This window comes from Helicoverpa zea, chromosome 24 (assembly GCF_022581195.2).
Source record: "Helicoverpa zea isolate HzStark_Cry1AcR chromosome 24, ilHelZeax1.1, whole genome shotgun sequence".
Lineage (NCBI taxonomy): Eukaryota > Metazoa > Arthropoda > Insecta > Lepidoptera > Noctuidae > Helicoverpa > Helicoverpa zea.
In genome coordinates this window covers 3,276,298-3,299,283 of record NC_061475.1, presented here as the reverse complement: position 1 = coordinate 3,299,283, position 22,986 = coordinate 3,276,298, and the positions used below count along the sequence as shown (strand labels likewise).

The window sequence follows — 22,986 nt, the reverse complement described above, 5'->3', positions numbered from 1 at the left end:
ATAGAATATTGCCCAGATGGACAATGTTTACAATTTTCAAATGAGATACGCACCACTATCCAGCTTGTCTTTAGCGAACTCCGCAAAAGACCTGTGTTCTTGCGGGGTTGAATGGGAACTGCTCTCATAATCTTCTTTTTCGGGATTCCCCACACTCCCATCTTCACCCTCCATGGCGAGAACTTTTCAACAGTCTTCGAGACAATAACAATGCAACTATACACTCGCGAGATCTACGAGACCTATATAATAAAGTACTCTGTGGTAATACTGTTTCTTACATCATCGACTATTATAGTAACTACGATCATATGTTGAAACTTTTGCTCTGATTTAAACAGAAAAAATGTCACGCCTCATTTAAGGGACAAAAACGACTAACATTCTAGTTACTAACGCCGAGAACGCGCTTTATTTACTTGATAAGTAATTTATTGTGTGACAAAACTGCGGTCGCGGCTGTCACAATTTAAAATTGATTTTTGGCCGCCATTTTTAGATTTGGTCGGTGTTGCAAGATTAGTAAATTTACCAATGAAAATAAAAGCAAAATGTTTATATCCGTCCACAACGATGACTCAAAATAATGAACTTGATTAGATAACAAACATAGGTTTGTTATAAATGGTGTACAAATTTCAAACCAATCAAGGGATTCGGCTGGAGTGTTTTGAATTCAACCTGCGACTGAATAATATTTATGTATGCTTGCAACATAGTTTGGTAATGTCAAATGTAATTGACAACTAAAGTGCATTCGGATACTCATCCCTGAAATCACTTTGAAAGCGGACTAATTTAAACTATGTTTGAGAGAAGAAGAAGCTTTATTTATACTGAATAACGATACATTCTACAATAAAATTAATTCTTTAACATATTTTCAGTACATAAATGGCTTTATACCGCAGTTTACATACAGTTATTTGCAAAATTTGATTTCAATCACTATTAACGGGATAGTCCTCGATCACTGAAGTGCTGATTCGAACGAGTTCAAATATTCGACTTTTCTGTCATTAAACGTTCGTTAATTTGCGCGTTATAATACAAGTTACAATGGACGTGTAAACGAAATAACGTCGCGACTTTCTCTTAATTGTTATAATAGTGTTAAAACGACAACACACGCGCAACGAAAGAGGAAAAATAATCATATGCTGGATATAAACCTGAAATAAAAGGTAAGTAAACCAGTATTCCTAAATGACCTTTCTTTGTACTCATGTAATCGTCGCAATTTTCTAAAATTACATTTCTGTAATGAATTTCTGATGTGAAATTGCACATCTGTGTTGTGAAGTATCGTTTGAGCTCGAATTAACGGTTTAGTTTTGTTTTTGAAGATATATTTATTGTTTTTCTGTTAACCCACTTTCACAAAAAAAAAACAGCTGTGAAGTCGTCACGCCTAAATATCTAACAGCTGAGAGTGACATCAATTATATATGCGTTTACTTCTTAATATTAAGTACAAATCCTTCCATATGGTTCTGCAATTATTTAGATTACTTAATTATTAATATTTTTTTAAGGCAAGGAAAAAACATAACACCTTCAAGTATTTTTATTCAGTTGTTTATAGGGATTATAGCAAAGCATGATATAGGTACTAAGTACTACATACATCTTATTGCCACTCTCTTGCAACTTTTCTCTCTTTAAGATTAATATGCTTAAGTAGGTTTATGTATTTGAGTTTTAGTATTTACCAAACTGAAGTTTATGTAGTATTTATAATTTGCATTAGCGAACAATTTGTTACAACTCATTAATTACTAGCAACTGCAGTCCTCATTGTTTATTGGTACTTAAATATATACAGTGGTCTTGGTTTTTAATTCCTAGTTCCCAGTTAATACATAAGCACTGTTAAGATAAAAACTTCATATCTTCAAAGAACTTTAAGAAAACAAATATAGTTAAGAAAGTATACATTGTAGTATGAATTCTATTTATTTACCTTTCAAATATGATAACACATAGAAAGTTTTTATAATCATTAGTGTTAATTTATTTTATTGGTGTTAATAACATGATAATTATTTAGATAAAAAATAGCAGTAAATATTGAACTAGTAATGAGGTCCAAAGAAATAATAAAATACATACTAGCTGAGCTGGCAAAATTTGTACTGCCTTGTATATTTTCAAGAAACTTTCCCTGTACCAATACAAACATTTTGAAAACATTTTTTTACAAGTATCATTTTTGATCTTATGTTCCTACCGGTTTGAGTTACATCTCTGTTCGAGTTTTAATACCTTGAAATTATGGACATGGTCAAAGTTACAATTATACAACAGAATCAATTTCATAATTACATATTTGATATCAGAAAAAATATGGCAGAAATTCTCAATGTAAGTGCACCTCAACAAAGCCTATGAACTAATTGACCTTGATTTTATGATTGCTTATCTTCCAGTACATCACATTGCACTTAAACCCATTATAAAAGTGATTGATGTGTTAAGCCTTATGCAATCCAGATATTGTGTTAGTTCTCAGAATTATAGAGCTATCTATACTAATATAATACACAGATGTTTGAACAACATCCTCAGGAACTATAGAACCAATTAATAATAGCTATGGCTACTTATTGTCCTGGTCTGCAAAACTATTAAGTCAGAGGATGTTGGTGGAAACTAGTGTTTATTAGAAATATACTGCAACATAAACGAAAACAAAACAAGACCAGATGGTTTTGTTTTCACAGAAAGAAAATCTTTATTAACAAAGTTCATCACACATTTGAAAGACTAAGATGGCAATACTAAATTAACCATGGAAACAACTTCCCGTTCCTTTCTAAAATGTAGCATGTGAAAAAAAATTACAATCAGTTCTATGGTTTCCTTCAGGAAACAAAAAAAATCCTCCCTATAATATTAATACAGGAATGAATGTTAAGCAGTGCGTAAAAAAAAAACTGGTGGTCCAGAATCGTTAACAGAACATATCTGCATCATCAGTAATTTTTTTTTTTCATATTTTTGTCCGCCCTAAAATCAGCAAAATATGGATACCAACTATTCTTACGCGAGCCGAGCGGAGCTCCGTCAGTAAACCGGTTTCGCGTGGCCGCCGTGCATACTATGACGACTGTGACCGTACTATCGGTTACAAAATAAACATCTTTCGATATCAATAACTTTTCTTTTTTGTACTAAAACACTACAAAATAAAAATATACATATCCATAAAACTTATTTAACTATAAGTTGACAAAGTTTGCGCACTGGATAAAATTCATTCCCTGTATAGAGAAACAAAACAAATAACCTATTGGTATTTCCATACAGATGTCACTAACGTGGAGTACGTTGCCACTTCTTCCTCTGAGGTGCATACTGCATCACCTCAGCACGGAGGATGCCATGGCTGCCATGTCCACCTGCCGGCACTGGAGGTCTGCTCTCTATATGTATGAAGGACGCAAGTAAGTTGAAACATAAATAAATAAACAAAAAATTTGTTATATGGTGATGTGTGTTGAATTTTGAAGTATTGTGTTCAATCCACACAAGCTTGCTTTTAAAGGATTGACATTTGAACATCTTCAGCAGTCGTTATGGGTAGTCAGAAGTCAGAAAAATCTGTCAACTCATTATACTTAGGGGTTCCAATGGGTTGCCCAAGTAAGTGAGTTGAGGGACTCAAATAGGCAGTCGCTCCATGTCAAATGCGACTCTTGGCTATAAGTCTATATAAGAAATCTTAGACTCTATGAAGAGAAATATTATCTATCTATAAGAGAAAAGGGCCTTAATATGAATTTAATTGTCAATAAGTAACTGGTTATTAACTTCCTATATCCAACTTGGTCAATTTAACAGAAATAGCAATTTCTCACATACTGCCTTAACCACATTTTAAAACTGCACACTTAGCATTTCATTTCCTCATAACATCAACAAATTGCAATTAAAAGATTGTTTACTTCCTATGAGAAATGTGTCACAATCAAATGTAAACATAAGACCCGCTTATAATGTTATTGTCACTTTGTTATACAATTAGTAAGACTGATTATTGTTGATTGCGAATCTTTCCCAATGATTACTCACATTTTTATAAACATTACTTGTGTAGTTCTTGCGCAGTATCGTCTGTTTATGAGGTAAAGTCTTAAAGAACAATATTTATGTCCTAGTCATTACCTATAGTTACCTCGATTTTATAGCCTGAAATCTTCTATCTGCCTCGAGCAATCGTGGTGATTAACGCCTAGGGCTGCCATCTCGAATTTCGCCTAACCCGGACAAAGATTCGAAAAACCCGGAAATTTGGCGTAAATCGCATTTTTTCCCTGGACGAGTCCGAAAATAATATGAATATGTAAAAAAAGACCGAATTTTCATATATTTTTAAAAGTCACATAAAGTGCAGAAATCCAGCTAGCTTTACTTTAGCTGCGGTGGTCGATCATCAATGAACTGCCACAGTCTGCTATATATCGTTATAAAGATGTCGAACGAAGTCAAGCCACACGCCACGAATTACGCAAGACAGGTGAAGGGCGATGCTGCCGCTTTGACGGTATTTACTTGTAGAGGAATTTTATACAAGTTAATTTTCTCAGTTTCAATGTGTTTTCATGAATATTGAATAAAGCTTCGAAGTGGATTTCCTCATCTGCCTAGCCTTTTTCTCTACCATGGCGGGCCGTTTTCCATTGTAACTGGTTGCAGCTGAGACCCAGTGTTTTATATGAAGCGTTTGTCTATGTGGCCTCCTCAATAGACCTAGTTACTCGGGCAGTAAGACTGGTTGCCAGGTATTCTGGCTTCTGACCACCCGTAACGACTGCCAAAGATTTTGCTAACTTAATCATTTTTTTTCGCAGAGAACTCCTGAAACTAAAAGCCAAATACCTGGAACAGTGTTTGTTCCTGACTCGCGTCTTCAAGAAACACGTGAAGAAACTGCACATTTATTTAGACTGCAATGAGCCCGAGATCGACAAGTTCATGACTTACGTGCTTATGCAGTGAGTATCTTCATCATTTTACTAGCTGGTAAAGATTTTTCCACAGGGCATCTAAAATGCTTCAGAAGACATGAAGTAAACTTGTAATGGTTCTGAAACCCGTAAAACAGACTCTTCGAAGCCGAAATCATACGTACGACCCTCAAAAATGTTATCCAAGCTACAGGCTTGTGTTTCTACCTCTAATAGTGGAATAGGTGTTATCACTGTATTTGTCCAGCTAGTGATTTCATGGAATTAAGACTCATCCAGACTCCCAGACATAATATTTATGTTCAAAGACCTTTATGGCTTCTGCCAAGAAATATAATTCAGCGATATTTCAATGTTATTCGATAAAAATTAGTGTCACAAGTGTCGAAGGAATTTTCGCGACAGGGCTTAAGGCAGCTTAACATTATTCGATTATTGAACAGAAGGGCAACTGAAGTTTCTTTTAATATTGAAGTTTGGTTTAATTTCTTTTCCGATATATTAAATCTATATATAGTGTTTTTTTGCGTGGATCAAAAGTTTTAATACATTTCACCGTTATCTTTACCAAAAGGGCCCAGTAATGTGCCTCGGGGCTTCATTTATCATCATGCAAGCATTATGAAAACTGATGTTTTCAAATAGTTTCTGTGTAAAATGTAAAAAAAGAACTAGGTATTTATTTTTATGATATTCCAATGTAGTTATGTACTCCACCTTGATTTAGCATAATCATAAGATTACATGATTACAGCTCATTGTTGAAAAAACCGGGATCGGTAACGACTGCAAATTGAATGAGCATTGAATTTATTGAATAGCGAACTGAATCATTCAATACGAAATCATGATTGTTCAGTCTGTGATGTAACCTTCACCTTATTGGTTTAGCGAGCTCTCCTGTATAGCTCTTGCAATATTGATCTGAGGTCTAGCCTGTGCTATAAATAGGTACCGCTCCGATGAATGATACCTACGCGCCGTAAGGATACCTAGATTGTATGTACCTATATGAAGAGAAGACGGCTGTTACTGCGAATTCGTTCTGAGTTACATTACTGGAAATGGATGGTATTGATCCGTTTGGAAGAGGTTTCCCTTTCAATACTTCAAAAAAAAAGAGAATTCTGAATTTAAAAAGTGGAATAGATCCTCAAAAAATTTTGTCCTGTTCGAAATACTAACATCCGATACTTACGCAATAAAGGATACTCTTTCAATAAAGGAATCAGTCAGACATACCCTTTTGATTGAAGACCATTTGCAAATTAAATTACATTGGTCGGCCGAAACAATGTCTAAAACAGTTGTTCCACAAATCATGCCAGAAAGTTTTCGAAGGGTCTGTTAGACCAAAGGACCACGTCCTAAATTGCGGATTGTAATGTAACAGACGCAATTTAAACATAACCATTGTGTAACGATGTACTGCATATTATACAATTCGTTTATTGCAAGCATTAGGTACTTCATCACATACTCCGATATCACCTCTAAAACTTGCACATCGATACAGTTCTTATATTAGAACATGTTTAATCTATACGGACGGTCGCAACGCCGCTCAAGTGATGTAACAATGACACAACTACGCACAACGCACAATATCATGTTTACGAAACCATCTTGTAATGTTGAAAATAAATAAACCAGTCCAGTTTGATCACGTATGAAACTTTCCCACGTGATTGGGCGTCACACGGAAGTGGAAGGACCAATGCCGCCTAGCTAAGGACCAATACGGAACTTGTGGTCTTTCGAAAGACTTTTTATTTTCTTTGATAATGCTGCTACAGACTTCTATAGTCATCATCTAAGTCTAAAAAAATCAATTTTGAGCTGCATTTGACTTGCGACTCTTAATTAATTAACCAAACAGCTACAGCAAAAAGTGTAAATGTCAGACATTAAAAGTTCGTAAAATAAAAACGGCAGTCTCGCGACCTTTTGACTTATACAACAAAGGGTTTATGTTTTATTGTCGTTTAATAATACAACAATGCTCCCAGCAAGGTCGAGGCAGGGACGCGTTAAAGATCGAAAGACCGGTCTGGAAGTTTCAGCGTTCGATATTACGACGCAGATTTGCAAAACGAACCTTTAATGAGAGATTTCATTTAAATTTTAAACCCGTTTTGTTACAAAGCAGATATTGTACAATGTATTGTGCGTTACCAGGAATGGTTGATATAGAATATGCAACAGCTTTCAGCCTTCGTATGTAGTCGACCTAGATAACGCTAAAATTCTCGGAAATAGTCCTTTATGAAATTGCAACTTTGCTCCACAAAAGGATGATAGAATGAATTGATACGATGCGAACGTTAATACTATGTAATATGAATGCCTAGTCTGTTAACATAATAAAATGGCTTTTTTATTCTGTAGTAATCAACTTATACTTAGGTACCTTCTGATCAAACAAAACTATTTTGATGTTTCCGATAAGAGTGTCTCAAAAGACAAGGTTCTTCACGAAATAAAGGACTCTTTTGAAAGGTGTTTATCTTGAACATATTTTGGGGCCAAATTATTGCGTCTCCCATAAAATTGACGGTTTACGGATCTTCACGCTCAATCAAATAGGTACCTAATGTTTCGCGAAACAAATAGAACGCTACAAATATGCAGGCCGCTTCCGACCCTGTCTAAGGTTTCCTTTCATAAGTAAGTGGCTATTAAAATGTATTCGATACAAAGTCTATACGGCGTCATTCGAAAACAGAACTTTCAAAAATGCGACGATCTCGTATGCGCATACATAATGTTGACTGACCAACGGAGTGGCCCAATTTTTGGAGAGCGCTGTCCTCTTTCGTTTGGCCTTATTTTTAATGCGGCCCGCAATAATTAAAAAATTGTCTGAAAAGCCCTAAAGGAAAGGGAGATATACTTTTATTCTAAGTCATCCAAAATTCGAGGGAACGTTCATTCGTGTACGTATATTGGAGAAAGCAAACACCCAACAGTTTTTAGCGATTGAATGAATACGCTACAGTACATAATAGACGTTATACAATACTGCATTTAGTTATGAAACAAACAATTTGTATAAACGTATGAATTAAAGATAAAGAATTCTATGCATGCATGGCGGAAAGATATTTTTGCTCTTTTCATTCGAAGCGGTGGCCCGTTTAATATGAAATGTGACTTGGTAAATGCAGTTGCCTTCAGTCGCGGAGTAAAGAAAGATGAGCGGAGATGCCACAATGCACATAGGCTAGGCACCGTCTTCTAGGTCAAATTCGGACGGTGGGCATGACCAAAATTATCAGTTACAAGTGAACAACTAACGAGGAGTTCAGGTTCTTTAGGACATCAGTCAACGATTTTCAAGGTATTAAAGAAAATGGCCGGGTCCAAGGGCGAAACAGCAGTATCGTTCCTCGTCACCCGCATTTTGGCGCACTACTTTCTTAGGCAATTTTCCGTTACGGCACCTCTGTTAGTCAGTTGTTCTTCATGTCTTCGGTGTAATGCAAAATGAAGGCGACTTCGATCGCTTCGTCGATAACTTATTAATTAGTTAATGTGAGTCAATGGAGTGTACTTTTGTTTCCTTTATTGCGGACATAACGAGGAGGTTATCGATTCGATTGGTTTTTTCTTCGATGTAACTTGTATGTTGTTTGTATACAAGGTGAATTATAATGATTTTTGTATAGGGTGTTTTATTTGGTTTAATATTATTTTGTGTAGTCTGTCGTATAGTATGTAAAGTAGGTTAGTACTTATACAATTTGTATTTCGTAAGAGAATCTTCTTCCTCCCGGCGTCGTGACGGGTGTGGTTTCCGTATCCTCCTGTGCTCTGCCCTGGACATCTTCGAGTTCGAGAATGATAAAATCAAATGCAATTTACCTATTTCTTACTTGTCAAATCATCATCATCCTCCGAGCCTTTTTCCCAATCATGTTGGGGTCGGCTTCCAGTCTAACCGGATTCAGCTGAGTACCAGTGCTTTTACAAGAAGCGACTGCCTATCTGACCTCCTCAACCCAGTTACCCGGGCAACCTGATACCCCTTGGTTAGACTGGTGTCAGACTTACTGGCTTCTGACTACCCGTAACGACTGCCAAGGATGTTCAATGACAGCCGGGACCTACAGTTTAACGTGCCATCCGAAACACAGTGAATGGTGTCTAAGATATACTTAGAACTTACTTGTCAAATAATTAATAATAAACGGAGAATTTATATGTAATTTAGTTATCGGATTTTATTTTCGGGTTTTTTTTAATACAGATGTTTTTGTTTTCAGATATTTTGACACAGTAAAGCTACAAGAATTAGTATTCATAGGGCCAAGCTACGTGCAGCAAAGCATGCATCTGCCATTTATTAAACTTAGAAGGTGAGTAATTAATAATATTACTAACTAGCTGATCCCGCGAACTTCGTATCGTTCAAACCTTCCCTGGACCTCTACAAACATTTTAAAACCAAAATCAGCTCAATCGGCCCAGCCGTTCTCGAGTTTTAATCGGACTAACGAACAACAATTCATTTTTATTTATATAGATTCATTTCAGCGTTACGTAGGTAATTGTACTTAGCTGGCTATTTCTATGGAAGGTATAAGAAGAATTCAAGGAAAAATGTTCGTAAAATGGTACAGGTATTTCGTGGAATACCTTCCTAATTAAAAAGTAAAAAACTCTGTTACACAGAAATAGGTACGTCTTGGTTACGCGATTCTAAGAATCAGCAGTATTTTTTTACAAATGGTACGAATTCTACAAAATATTTTATTTCTTCTTTAACAATCCTTTGTATTTTCGAATTTCTAAACTTTTCCACAGGTTTCCCTTGGAAAGTAAAGAGTATTTGTGGAAGTTTTTTTTTACGTAATGTCATCATGTATTTTCTAGAAGGGGTGGTTTTACGGGAGTAGTTATATAGTGTTACGTATCGGCTTATAATGTTAAGGGCTAATTAATTGTTGAGTTTAAGAACGATCATTGTTCAAGAGATGCATTTTGTTTTTGGCGAAATGAGTTATTTGATGTGTAGATAGATGCAAAGAAATGTAGAACATATTAATTTGAGTAAGTATATAGTTCCTCGATAGATATCTGTATCTCGATAGATATCGAGGCATAATTAATAAATCGAGGAATCGATTAAAATACAAAACATTTATCTGTATGTGTTGTTGACTCAAAAATACTTATAAAACACTAAGCAAATACTGTTTTTCAGGATGCTAATCGAGACGTTGGTGTTCAAAAACGTGAAATGCATAAAGAAGCTGAGTTTCATGGGCTGCGGCATGGCAGCAGTCAGGAATGATAACGAGAGATATTCTGTAAGTATTACCACTACGTTACATATATTTTCCATTTATTTACAAAGTCTAGACATAAAGTTAGTTGACTTCGTCTTCGTGTCAGTCGAAAGACGTCCACTGCGTGACAAAGGGCCTCCCGTAAGGTTCGCCAGTTTGCTCGGTCTTTAATATTATTTAATATTGATTGACGTACCTACAACTTTTTCAAAAAAATATTGACCGCAACTTGCAAGGAGACTACAAGAACTGAATGTAGGTAAATTAAGGTCAGGTATTTGTTGGTATTTTTTATAAAATTGAGGTAGGTAGGACACAGCTAATGAGATTCATAAATTTTCCTTACAAGTTTTTGTTTAGTAATAACTTATCGACGTGAAGAAAACAAGTTTGAAATAAACAAAATACGTTTTTGTTCAACATTAATTTTAATCGATTTTGTTTGTACTTATTATTCGGTATGAGACTTAGTATTTGTTAGTATTCGTCAATTGAACTTTAAAGCAACATTCTAAAACCTTCATGTTTGATTGGCAACTTTAAGATGCAATATAAAGGTCATTAGACAAACTTACATAGAGGAGTTTGTATCTATTACACAGGTATTTGATATGCGATGACATATAAAGGTTTTATTTCAGTCTGTTTTAAGGTTTTCTTTCTATACATATATTCACAGCCATGTCCCGTAGGAACTGATCTGTGCACCCGGATAAAAACCAGCCTGTGGTCATCCTCGATAAATGGGCTATCTAACTCTGAAAGAATGTTTCGGATCGGTTCAGCGGTTTCCGAGATTCGCGTAATGTGTTACGTTCGCGTAAGAGACTCTTCAGCTTTAAAATATACTTACATAAGGATACATTGTTGTTCCTGAAATCCAATAAGAGTTAAAATAGTAATGTTTTGACCTCCACTTGATATTTCTGTAAGTTGATTGAACTTAAACCAATAACAACATTCTAAAGCCTTCATACTCATACATATGTGCATATCATATGCACTATAAAGGTCGTATATCGAACTTACACTTGTTTGTTGTTTTCTTCCTATTACGTCAGAGCTTGTTAATGCCATTTAAAGGTGCACCTTTACTTTCAATGTCGTTGGAACTTGTCTTATGAAGTTCGTGTTGATTATGATATGACATCGTACTGGAGGTATGAAATGCTTTGTTGATGTTTTTGAAAGCTTATAAAAGGAAGTTTGCATATTCTTGACGTAATTTATTTAATTTGTTGAGTTAAGTTGTAAAAGTAAAGTGAATTGAAGGTTTCTTTGTGTTTTGTTTTATGGAAGATGCGTGTAACAACGACGTTATGGGAAGGCTTTAGCTAGAAGCTACTAACCTAGACAGAGCAGTAAAGCAAGAAACGATGTGCTGCGTTGCCCCCAATAAATTTGGAACAAGGATCGCTTATTTTACATATTCACTTAATCCGACCAATAAAAATTACATAAAGACCTAACTTGTCAGAGCAGAAAAGTACCGGCTAGATAAATATCCTGTTAAAATGACCAACCAAAACCGTATACATAATACAATAATTTGCTAACTCTAATATTTAAGATAAAATATTTATATTTTTGTTACAGCACAAGGCTCTAGAGCTTTACGCGCGACCGCTGAAGTTCTGCAGCGTGCAAACAGCAGCCGACACCGTTCTGTCGAGTGTCAACCAGCAACTTATGCAGATATCTTCATTAACTGTGAGTATTTTACTATTGCAAAACAATTTAATTATTTCTGTGACTTGCATATAAAACTGGGAATTAGATTATCTAAATAATTAAAAAAATAACTTTATTTTTTAGACAGTGTCGACCATTTTTCTATGACTAGTGTAATTATTAAACACTTGAGAATTCCTTCAACATTTCTTAAATAATTACATGAGTATAGTTCACATAAAACGTTTTGCTGTCACTTTGCTCAGAGACCAATTTTAGTTACTTATCAGCAACAAGGGAATGGTGACATGCGCGTCGTTGTGCCCACATATTAGTTGCGGTTTTCGAGGTTTGCGAAAACTTTTCATTACAAAATGAGATGTTGTAGGTTTTGGTTTTAGTACGAAGTATTTAATTACTTTTTTCCTCTCCAGCACGTGGCAGTAGACTACGAACAAATAAGCACGGTGGCGCTACAAACGCTGTCCAAGTTACCCCACTTCCGTTTCCTGACGCTGAACATCACGAACCGTCGCTTCACGCTGCGCCCCATCGACTGGGACATACTGCACGACTACTACCGCTGCCAGCTCAGGGTCGCTATTAACATTGTAAGTTTATTTGTTTCTTTAACTATGTTGGGATTGGTTTACTGTGTTTTATATGGAGCTACTGCCTATATGACCTTATCTTCCTTTGGTAAGATATCGCTGCTAATATAATGATCACACATCCACAGGCCCAGGACTGACTGCTTTGGAAGACCTTATAATTTATATTCGATGAATCCGTGCCTCTCTGATCCCCTCCTTAGCCTACAGCAAACATTTGGTTATTTAGCACAATATTTCCAAAAATTACTTCAGTACATGTGCATGTTCAAAAAAATTGACGCAATTTATCAGATATGAAGTTAACACATGAAAACTAGACTGTCACCGTAATCAGAAACTTCCAGAAATGATTATAGGTAATGATAATGTAATACATTGTTTTAGATCGGAGTGCCATTCAGGAGATTCGATTCCATCATAGATAACGTTCTCATCGAGGGACTGAGACTCATCTCGCTGAAAGTAATGTTCTGCAAATCTGTGAGTACTATTCTGAACATATTATTTTTACCTCCTACACATACACATACAAATTACGTACGCATAATAATAATGTTTTTTTTGAGCTACGCAACATTTTGATAGAAGCATATAAAGTACAAATTTATATGCCTATAATCTCCCTCCGTTGGTATCTGATTGCCGTTCCATCGCGCTATGAGAGTGAAGGAATAGTAAGTGCACCGGAGTCCAAGCAAATGTGCCTGCACTATAATATGTCCTGCGCAGATGGCTGATCTCCTTACATGAGACCAGCCGCCGTGGGCGACAATTGTTTTGGACGCCATTATTATTGTGTGAAGATGGCGTTTTAAATTAATATTTTTGTTATTTCCAGCTATACACGCCGATGTTGTCGCACGTGTCGCGACTGTTCCAGACGACGCTAGTGGAAGTGCTGTGGGTGGACACGCCGTACGACTCCACCGACCCCTACCACCGCATCGTGCGACCGATGCGACAGCCGCAGGTAATACATTTGTTCTAGATCGCCGGCGATCGAGCGGCTTTGCCTTTGTATATTGTATAACATGACAAAAATATAATAAATAAATAATAAGTATTTATTAAAATGTACCATTTTGTTTACAGCCCGACACATACACGCACGTGAATCCGTTCGTACTGTTATGCTGGCAGTGCATGCATCTGCAGAGACTCGTCATACATGGTGAGTTTAGGATATATTTATATCTAATTTAAGTGACCATCATTTATCTACTTCTAAACTTACACGTTACTTAACTTGGACGAAATGTCCAAAAACTCTTGCATTTTCCAAGTACGTGTATATATAAAGATATAATATTTTATATTGTAATTACCTTGAGTACAAGGAAATAAAAATACTTTTCATATTTTTTAACTTATTTTTTTGCCATCTTCTGATCCATTTATTCAATTCCAGGCTACTGGATATGGCAGTACGACGTGCTAGGCTTTGTCCGACTGCGCAAAGGGCTGATACACCTCGAGATCTCCGCTATATACAGCCAACAGGACACGTTCAATAGCTCCGTGCTCATGAGCGAGGAGGGAACGGTCAGGGTGCTGTGTGGCGATGAGCCGCCTGAAGTCGACCCGGAGTATGTGCAAGTAAGTGTAATGACGCCATCTGAGGGAAGTGAGTGTGACCCGAATTTTGTGACTGCCAGTGTAGTGTATAGCGCCCTGTATCATCTGTGGGCTCGGATTTTATGCACGTGAGTGTAGTGTTTAGCGTCCACAGAGGAAGGAAAAAGCGGAGATGCCATAAGGAAGGTAGGTTAGGAGCCTTCTTTCAGGCCAATGTAACGTGAGAGATTTGGGAAATTTTTCGTCATGACATCTCCGCCAGTCATTTTGTTCTCCATTGTAGCGTCCCGAATGCGACCGGAATTTTGTGTACGCAGTGTAGGAAGGCATAGCGATCGATGTTACCCGGATTTTGTGCAAACAAGTGACGTGAACTCTTCTATAGACAATCGCATCAAGCTAACCGTTACACTGCAACAAAATGAGCCTCGATAAAAGAAAAAAAAACACTGATCGTTTTGGAGTTGAACATCTGCATAACTTCCCTGTCCCATAAGTCATATGTGATACACACCTAATTATTTAACTATTGTGTCTGCATCGTGGACAGTGATGGTTAAAGTAACGTACTACCAACTTGCTGCAGGAAGTAAACGAGTACACAGACTTCAAGTGGAAGCCGGTGTCGTGGCAGCGCCTGCACCCCGCGCTGCGGCCGCGCAGCACGGCACAGCAGCGCCTCGACTACATCGTCAGCGAGGCCAAGATACCGCTCGGGGTTGCGTGAGTCATGGCTTATTGTTATATTATTCATTATTATCATCATCCTCCGAGCCTTCCCCACTATGTTGGGGTCGGCTTCCAGTCTAACCGGATGTAGCTGAGTACCAGTGCTTTACAAGGAGCGACTGCTCTATCTGACCCCCTCAACCCAGTTACCCGGGCAACCCAATAGCTCTTGGCTAGACTGGTGTCAGACTTACTGGCTTCTGACTACTCGTAACGACTGCCAATGATGTTCTATGACAGCCAGGACCTACAGTTTAACATGCCATCCGAAACACAGTCATTGGTGTTATTTTAGACACCAATGACTGTGTCCACCAATGACTTAGAAAGTACCTTCAAACTTAGAAAAGTTGCATTGGTACTTGCCTGACCTGGAACCGAACCCGCGCCCTCGTACTCGAGAGGTTAGTTCTTTGCCCACTAGGCCACCACGCCTTTTTTATATTATGATTATATTATTAATTATTATATTAGAAAAAAAATCCAAATATTCACTCCACTTAAAAAGATCCCTTTTTGCGAAGTTTACAATTTGAGAAGTGCACCAAATGCGTCAAACCCATTGGTGACTTAGGTCTCCGGAGATCGTGTAACTGGTACAGGAGGTAATTCCAAAGGTAGACCACGTAAACCGCGAGAAGACAGCTTGTAAGTACATAATAAGAAAGTAACGGGTGGTTAAATACAATTAGAGCAGTCCGTTAATGAGAAACCAGTTATGTCCTTGCTTCAAATAGCAAATATCCAATTTCACCAAAGTCTGCACGGTTGATATTAAAAAACATAGTCCAATTATTAATTGTTTTATTAGATCTAGTTAATACATTGAATTATTGTTGTTCGCAGATTGTTTTGAATGGGGCCGCCAATCTGCTACAGCGGAGGGAAGAATCGAATATCAGCTAAGTATTAAACGATATAACACCGTGTGATAATTGTAATAAAGTCGAAATTACCGTGCAAGGGGGGACAGGATTAGTCTAAGTTGGATAGCTTATAATATCTTCTAACTTTGGATTTCTATAACTTATCTATCGTTGATTGCATATAGGTTATAGGAATCCGCAGTTAAGTCTATTGTTTCTTATTTTTTGACTGATTGCCCAGCATTTCTAAAATCATTTGAAAAATATAATACTTTTACTTGTTGTCTAAACCACATTGAATCTCTGATGATTATAATCCAATTTAGATAGATCCTAATTGGATAGGAAATTATAAGATCTTTAATACGAGTTGCTTTCAGTATTAATTATCATAGTAACGGAAAATAAAATTAATAATATGTTCCACTAAAAAAATCTGTGCTATATTTTATAGTATTGAAAGCAGCTAACGATATTACATAAACATCAATTGGCGATTTGCGTTTTATAGTTTCTTTATATCTTTAATATTATACCCGTAGATGTAGGTAAAATATAAAAAGTATAAAAAAAATGTTTTCTTGCTCTATACCTAAGTGTGAAATTTATCTTTAGAGCCGAAAATATATAATGAAAATCTAGGCCTAATGGAAATCTCTTGGATGGCATTAAATATGTCTTTGTAGGTGTATAAGTATATTTTATATGAATATGATCGCATATCTTATATCTGTTACCCAATACAAGCGATCTGATTACTCTATGGTACTGTGTTCTATACTTTTTGGTATTTTGAACGAAGCAGTTGGTTAAATATTTCTAACAGCGTATCGAAAAATTGTTAATAACATTTTGAAATTTATTATAATCGAAAATAAAAACTCCTGTTGTAATAGAAAACACTATATAAATTTAGAACTAATTTATTATGAAGGTTTGTTTTAATACAATTTACACACTGTGGGTAGACTAGACAAACTGTGTACACTAGTACTCGAAGCTGTCCAGCCAGTGAGACTGAAGCAGTCCGAGAGCGCAGCGAACACACTCTGCCCAGATGCGCGCGCGCTCGTCTTATATAGCGGCCGGTCTGTGGCGGGGCGCTAGGCTCCGCCCTCAATGACGTCTAATGCTGTGAAGTAGGGGCGACGCGTGCGCGCTGTAGGATGTTGAGTTGCTACAGTCTCCCCCTCTGGATCTGAAGTCGTCCCGACGATGATCCAGGACAAGAAGAGTTGGTCTTGGGTCTGCCTCTCTTCCTTACCCGTACCTTGTCGTTCACAGACTCGGGTTGGTGTTTTCTTGGCCGTCCTCTTTTTCTAATAGGCTGGGTGGGGTCCGGAAGCTCAGAACCACTTCCAACATAGGGTACCAAAGCAGAAGAATGGTAAACTCCAACCACAACATCAGGATTGTTGGGATTGGCGAGTTCATAGGATGACGGACCATGTTGTTTCTTAATCATGTAAGGACCATCACGTCGCGGCGCGAATTTACTACTCACACCTTTAGTGGCATTGCTCAGGGAATGCTGTGTGACGAGTACAAAGTCACCAGAATTGTAACCCGGAGTCTCTCGCCGGCGTTGGTCTACATATTTCTTACGTCTCTCTTCAGATTGTTCATGGACTTCCTGAGCCTTCTGTAGGTTAGTAGCCAATTGTAATAGCTTTGGTGTGATTTCAGGTATAAAATTCTCTGATTGTAGGATCTCCCGAAAGTCATGAGTCGTATCATCTGGCGTCCTAAGTTCCCTCCCGAAAGTCAAGTAGGCTGGTGTAAATCCTGTCGAGAGGCTGGTTGCTGTGTTCATTACGGTGGTTTGAAGTAGTCCCGCTGGTTTCTGGTTTGATGCTTTGTACCGTTGACATTCTAAACAATTTTTGGTGTAGCTATCAATATACTTTCTCATACCAGTCCAATAATATCGCTGACTGATACGCCGATAAGTCTTATCCGAACCATAATGGCCTGCTAACGGGTTATCGTGATACGTCGCCAGTACGTTTGCCCATTCATGATCTGGTACCACTAATTGTGCATCGTCAGACTCTGAATAGGGACTGTGTCGATAGAGTACCCCATTATTTAGTAGATACCCTTTGTTGCTCCAGTATACTGCCTTCTCATCATTGTCTATTCCTTCCAAATCCTTCACAATGGGTTTTAATCTTTCGTCCTTTAACTGTTCTTCTCTTATTTCTGCTGTACTACGCAAGGGCATGTCTATGGTCACTTTACAAACGTCACACGCTTGAAGCGTTTCTTCAGCACATGGTGGTCTAGAAAGACAGTCAGCGACAGTGTTTGTTTTACCCGGAGCGTATTTGATTGTTATGTCAAATGCTTGCAATATTAGTGCCCATCTTGCAAGTCTTCCTGTCGGCGTTTTCAGAGACATAAGCCACTTCAAGGCCTGATGATCTGTTATAATGGTAACAGGAAGACCTTCGATGTACCCACGGAACTTTGTTACTGCCCAAACCACAGCAAGCGCCTCTCGTTCTGTGGTAGAGTAATTACGTTCGGCTGATGTCAGAAGGCGACTAGCGAATTCGACGGGATGTTCATCTTCTCCCTCCCCCTGGACCAAGACTGCTCCGATAGCATAAGAACTTGCGTCACTTTTTATAAGATAGGGTTTGGTTTCATCAGCCTGTCTGAGTATTGGGGCAGAAGTCAAGTAGCTCTTCAGTTGATGGTAAGCATTCTGCTGGTCTTCTGTCCACTCCCACTTAGCGTTCTTTTTCGTTAACCGAGTGAGAGGTTCCGCAACCTTTGCAAAGTTGTTGATAAATCGCCGATACCAGGAACACATTTGTAAAAAACTTACCAAATGTTTTAAGGTTTTTGGTGTGGGAAGCTTCGTGATCGCGGCTGTTTTCTCAGGATCCACTTGCAGTCCTTTTGGCGTAATATAATGACCCAGGTATTTTATAACTGAACAGCAAAAACGACATTTATCCTCATTAACTGTTAGGCCAAATTCATTGAGTCTATCTAAAACTTTTTTGAGATCTTCGAGATGTGTTTGAAAAGACGGTGATAGTATCACCAGGTCATCTAAATACGCGAGGAGCTTCACATCAGGCAAACCCACTGTAGGTGATGTTGCAGGATGCAAAAGTTCTTTGTTTAGAAGCCGTGATGGTCTGTAGGAACATCTGAAACTGTTCGTTGGACATCGCCATCTTCGAAGTCCGATGTGGGAGTCTTCGTAGATTTTCTAGCTTGATCCCTGGATTCGGCTTCACGTTGTGCGCCAGATTGTAATAGAAAACACTATATAAATTTAGAACTAATTTATTATGAAGGTTTGTTTTAATACAATTTACACACTGTGGGTAGACTAGACAAACTGTGTACACTAGTACTCGAAGCTGTCCAGCCAGTGAGACTGAAGCAGTCCGAGAGCGCAGCGAACACACTCTGCCCAGATGCGCGCGCGCTCGTCTTATATAGCGGCCGGTCTGTGGCGGGGCGCTAGGCTCCGCCCTCAATGACGTCTAATGCTGTGAAGTAGGGGCGACGCGTGCGCGCTGTAGGATGTTGAGTTGCTACACTGTGATAATTTTTCGCGTAAAAAATATTAGCTTGACCAACCAAGAAGTTTGAACACCAAAAAGTTTTTTTCACAGTCATACATATATCAAATATTGCTACATAATACATTCAAAACTATTCAGTATAAAAAATGACAAAACAAGTTCCTGTATATCAATTATAAAAAAATAAAAATAACGGCATCTTTTTAATTTTGAATACAAAACAATTGTCATACATTAATAATAAAAAAAATCACACTATATGTATCTAGATGTGTTAATAAATGCTGTAAATAAGCTCCAAGCGTAGATTTCTCTCTATAAGTAATAACAAGTAAATTCTTCAAAAATAATAATAATAACATGTAACAAATGTTTCTAAGATATAAGAGTAAAATCAAACAGACAAAGTTTATACCAAAATTCTAATCAGAAACGTATTCGTATTATTTGTAAGACTTGTATACTTGTAATGGATACTTTACACCAGTCGTGATAACGTCGCTTTATCTCTTGCGGTATACACCTAATGTAACTGAATTAAAAACGCCGCAAATCCAACCACATTTTTGTATAAAATATAATAAATGTAAACTAGTCTGAGCGGTACGGCGACTGGTGTGAACACCATCTTACACCCCACCTTGCCTAAATTGAACATTTATAATTTGATTCGACAATTTGCTTTAATTTCTTTCCTTAGTAATAGAACTGTAATAATAAACCTAGGTAACATAGAGAAAGGCCGAATGATATGTTTACTGGCAACATCTCTCAAAAATCGCGAATTTATCATGTAGTTGTAATAATTGCAATGTTAGAGAAAAAAAGTTTTTAATACAACACGTCCGAGTTGTAATGGAACCTGACAACAAGATATTAAAAGATTAAATCTGTTTAATTATACTGTTAGAGATTTTATAAATATTTGATAAACATTCCTGATGCGAACTTTTTATTACTAGTTGTTGACGCTCACATTCCTCGATGTGGTACAAGACAATACGAGACTAAATCTAAAAAGTATTTTATGAGCAGGTTCGATTACAGCTCGGGAACTCACACGCCAAAAGTAAAGTCGCCAAATGGAATCGCACAAACTGACACAAGCGACAATAAGCAATGCGCGAGTCACGAACTTTTGGTGTGAGGTCAAAGATTGTTTAACATCTATCTAGTCAGAGGACCCGTAGACATTGTAAATATAGAACAGAAGCTACCAACGGGTTCGCGAACATTGCACAAAACGAATAACAAAGTATTACAAATACATAATTTATATCAACATAGAGCTTTAAGCGAACGATCGCGATACTGTATTAAATACAGTGATTTTTATTATACACAAGTGCCACTGCTATTGTGAAAAGCTAAACAAGATTGAGAAATGTATAAAAAAGACAAACGAATATAGGAATATTTTATTAGGAAATGTAGGCAGGCGTATGGACAATGCAGCTATATAGTATAGTTTAAAGAAATGATTAAATATGCATTTTTAACGACGGCTCTCGCTGGTACGAAAACAGTTGTTATACAATTAAGAGACCGATAGAATCACGAACGATAGAACTTACGACGGCATAGGCGTAGGTTCATATTTCAGGCTTTTCTACAAGATCTCAAAACATATAAGTATCATAATAGTCATATATTTAAAATACCATTGTCACCGCCAACAATGTTTGGGGCTAGACTCCCCACAACTTGCGCCTATGTCCGTACATTCGCGATAAACGGACTCAATATCCGAAAACTGACAATAGTCCGTCCCCAACATAATTCAAATGCATTTGAAAGTATAGACTGATCAACCGCTCGTTTGGCAAATGTAGATGCGGGCTCGACTAACAAACTAAACAGTATAACCGCTGCCAAGTTCTATGAAACTTTTTTTAGTTAAAAACTAACTTTAGTATGCCCATTTTCTGACAGCCTGATTTATATTTCACTTAGTTTAAATTTATCGTAAGTCATTTTCTTTAATACTAACCCCATCTTTGATCTTTCTACAGTTTATGTATTAAAATCAGGCTTCCAGAATAGGTATTATTAATATAAATGTATATTACAACATCCGATTTCTTATAACCAAGATATTATCTGGAATTAAATGATAAACTCAACGTATAGTCACGCACAATGTTTGTGATCATAATAACGAACAAAAAAACAAAAAACTCTCACATATGCCTTTATAGTATAACACATAACAACTTTATAATGTTCGAAATTCCAAAGTATTTTCAATTTTAGATTATAATTATATTAGTATAGTGTAGTCTTGTTTGATTGGGACGGTGAACTTCTAATCCTCCATGACACTCATTTGTGAAACTATACATGTCTATCAATCGCGAAAAAGCTCTCTGACAACCATATAAGATCTCTTTTATATTCAGAAACTACTTCTAACACTCGATTTGTTTCAATCGAACAAGACCAATAGGCCAATATAAGAGGCCAATAAAATTATTGCTTCAAATAGTAATTAGTACTAAGTACTCTTTAACTTAGAGCACGATAAAAATTATATGAAAAAAAAAGTGTTTAAATAATTTCCTTCAAATATTTTTTATGACATTTATAAAAGTTCGAATGCGTATGAACATATATTTTGTAAGGCAACGAAGAGACTTACCAACATACATTCCCTGAGACTGAGAAATGAATAGAAGAGGCTAAGATCATAATAACAACGTTATAAATATTAAAAACAAAATAATATTAAGAAATCGGAGCGCACGAATAAGAGAGAATCAAAATCAGAAATAGACTTGAATAAAATTATCATAGTATTTCAATAAAAAATGTTGATATTTGCATCCATAATTCCGATACAACCGAATTTTTTACAACTACTTTTGGTGATTTATTTTGATGGTCAACTTTCAGTAGCTAATAGCATATCAAATGATTTTCATATACTTCTCAAATCTCTTACTCCTGCGCTCTGATATTAAGAACTATAAACAACACAACTTGAGTGTTTTATTTTTTAATTGTGATATCGACACGAGTTGTACTAAGAACAATCGCTGAGCATTATTCATTCCCGCCTCTTAATTTATTGTTATCAATATTATTTAACTCTGTCCTATGAATCTCTAAAAACGTGTTAGTGAAGTTACAAAAAAAAGGTACAGGAATATTCAACCTTTTTTCACTTGCTCAATATTATGGTATTAAAATTGTGATCTACAATATCGAAGTAAAAAAATCCCATTTATATTGTTCTGTCGATGATAATCCACTTTTGAAATGTACAGATAATATTTTTTATAGCTTAGTGTATTATAGCTATCAATCCTGTACAAATTCGATTAAAATATCGATATTATCGACAGTTCAATGTAAAATATCGATTCCAAAATTATCGATAAATCACTTTCTATATAATATTAACATTTATAAACCTTTCTAAACAAAAGTGTGGTATATAAATAAAATTGTAACAAAAAAAATTAACAGTATTTTAATGAGGACAGAGTTCAAATAGCAATTTTTATACCACCAAGACTCAATAAGGCTGTGAAACAACTAAGATCGGTTTGGCATCAAACGATGAACAAATATCAATTTATATAATAGGGAATAAATCATTGTAACATATTATCTTACACGGAGAGTTAGAAACTCTGATCGGTACAAAACAAGCCATTTATATACAGCGGGTATTATTTTTAATCTTAATAGAAAATCATAAATGTTATATCATCCCCAAA

At 36.6% G+C, this 22,986-nt stretch overlaps 2 protein-coding genes across 3 annotated transcripts in view; one reads left to right on the top strand and one right to left on the bottom strand.

The window, feature by feature from the left end:
* The window catches only part of LOC124642493 (anoctamin-8-like), a 40,235-nt gene extending 39,734 nt beyond the window's left edge, over positions 1–501 (bottom strand). Inside the window, exon 1 of one of the 2 annotated variants that reach the window (XM_047180956.1) lies at positions 54–501. In XM_047180956.1, the coding sequence (XP_047036912.1) occupies positions 54–174 (121 nt within the window). In that variant the 5' untranslated portion in view covers positions 175–501. The remainder of the gene's footprint in view (positions 1–53) is intronic. The other variant, XM_047180955.1, reaches the window with a different exon arrangement.
* Positions 502–1,022: 521 nt separating this feature from the next.
* LOC124642222 lies at positions 1,023–16,504 on the top strand. The gene is made up of 13 exons (XM_047180538.1): positions 1,023–1,184; positions 3,310–3,446; positions 4,854–4,997; positions 9,236–9,328; positions 10,177–10,282; positions 11,858–11,971; positions 12,367–12,543; positions 12,931–13,026; positions 13,385–13,516; positions 13,639–13,717; positions 13,955–14,142; positions 14,708–14,844; positions 15,697–16,504. Exons 2-13 carry the CDS (start codon positions 3,310–3,312, stop codon positions 15,704–15,706), a joined length of 1,413 nt encoding a protein of 470 aa, XP_047036494.1. The 5' UTR covers positions 1,023–1,184; the 3' UTR covers positions 15,707–16,504.
* Positions 16,505–22,986: the final 6,482 nt, after the last annotated feature.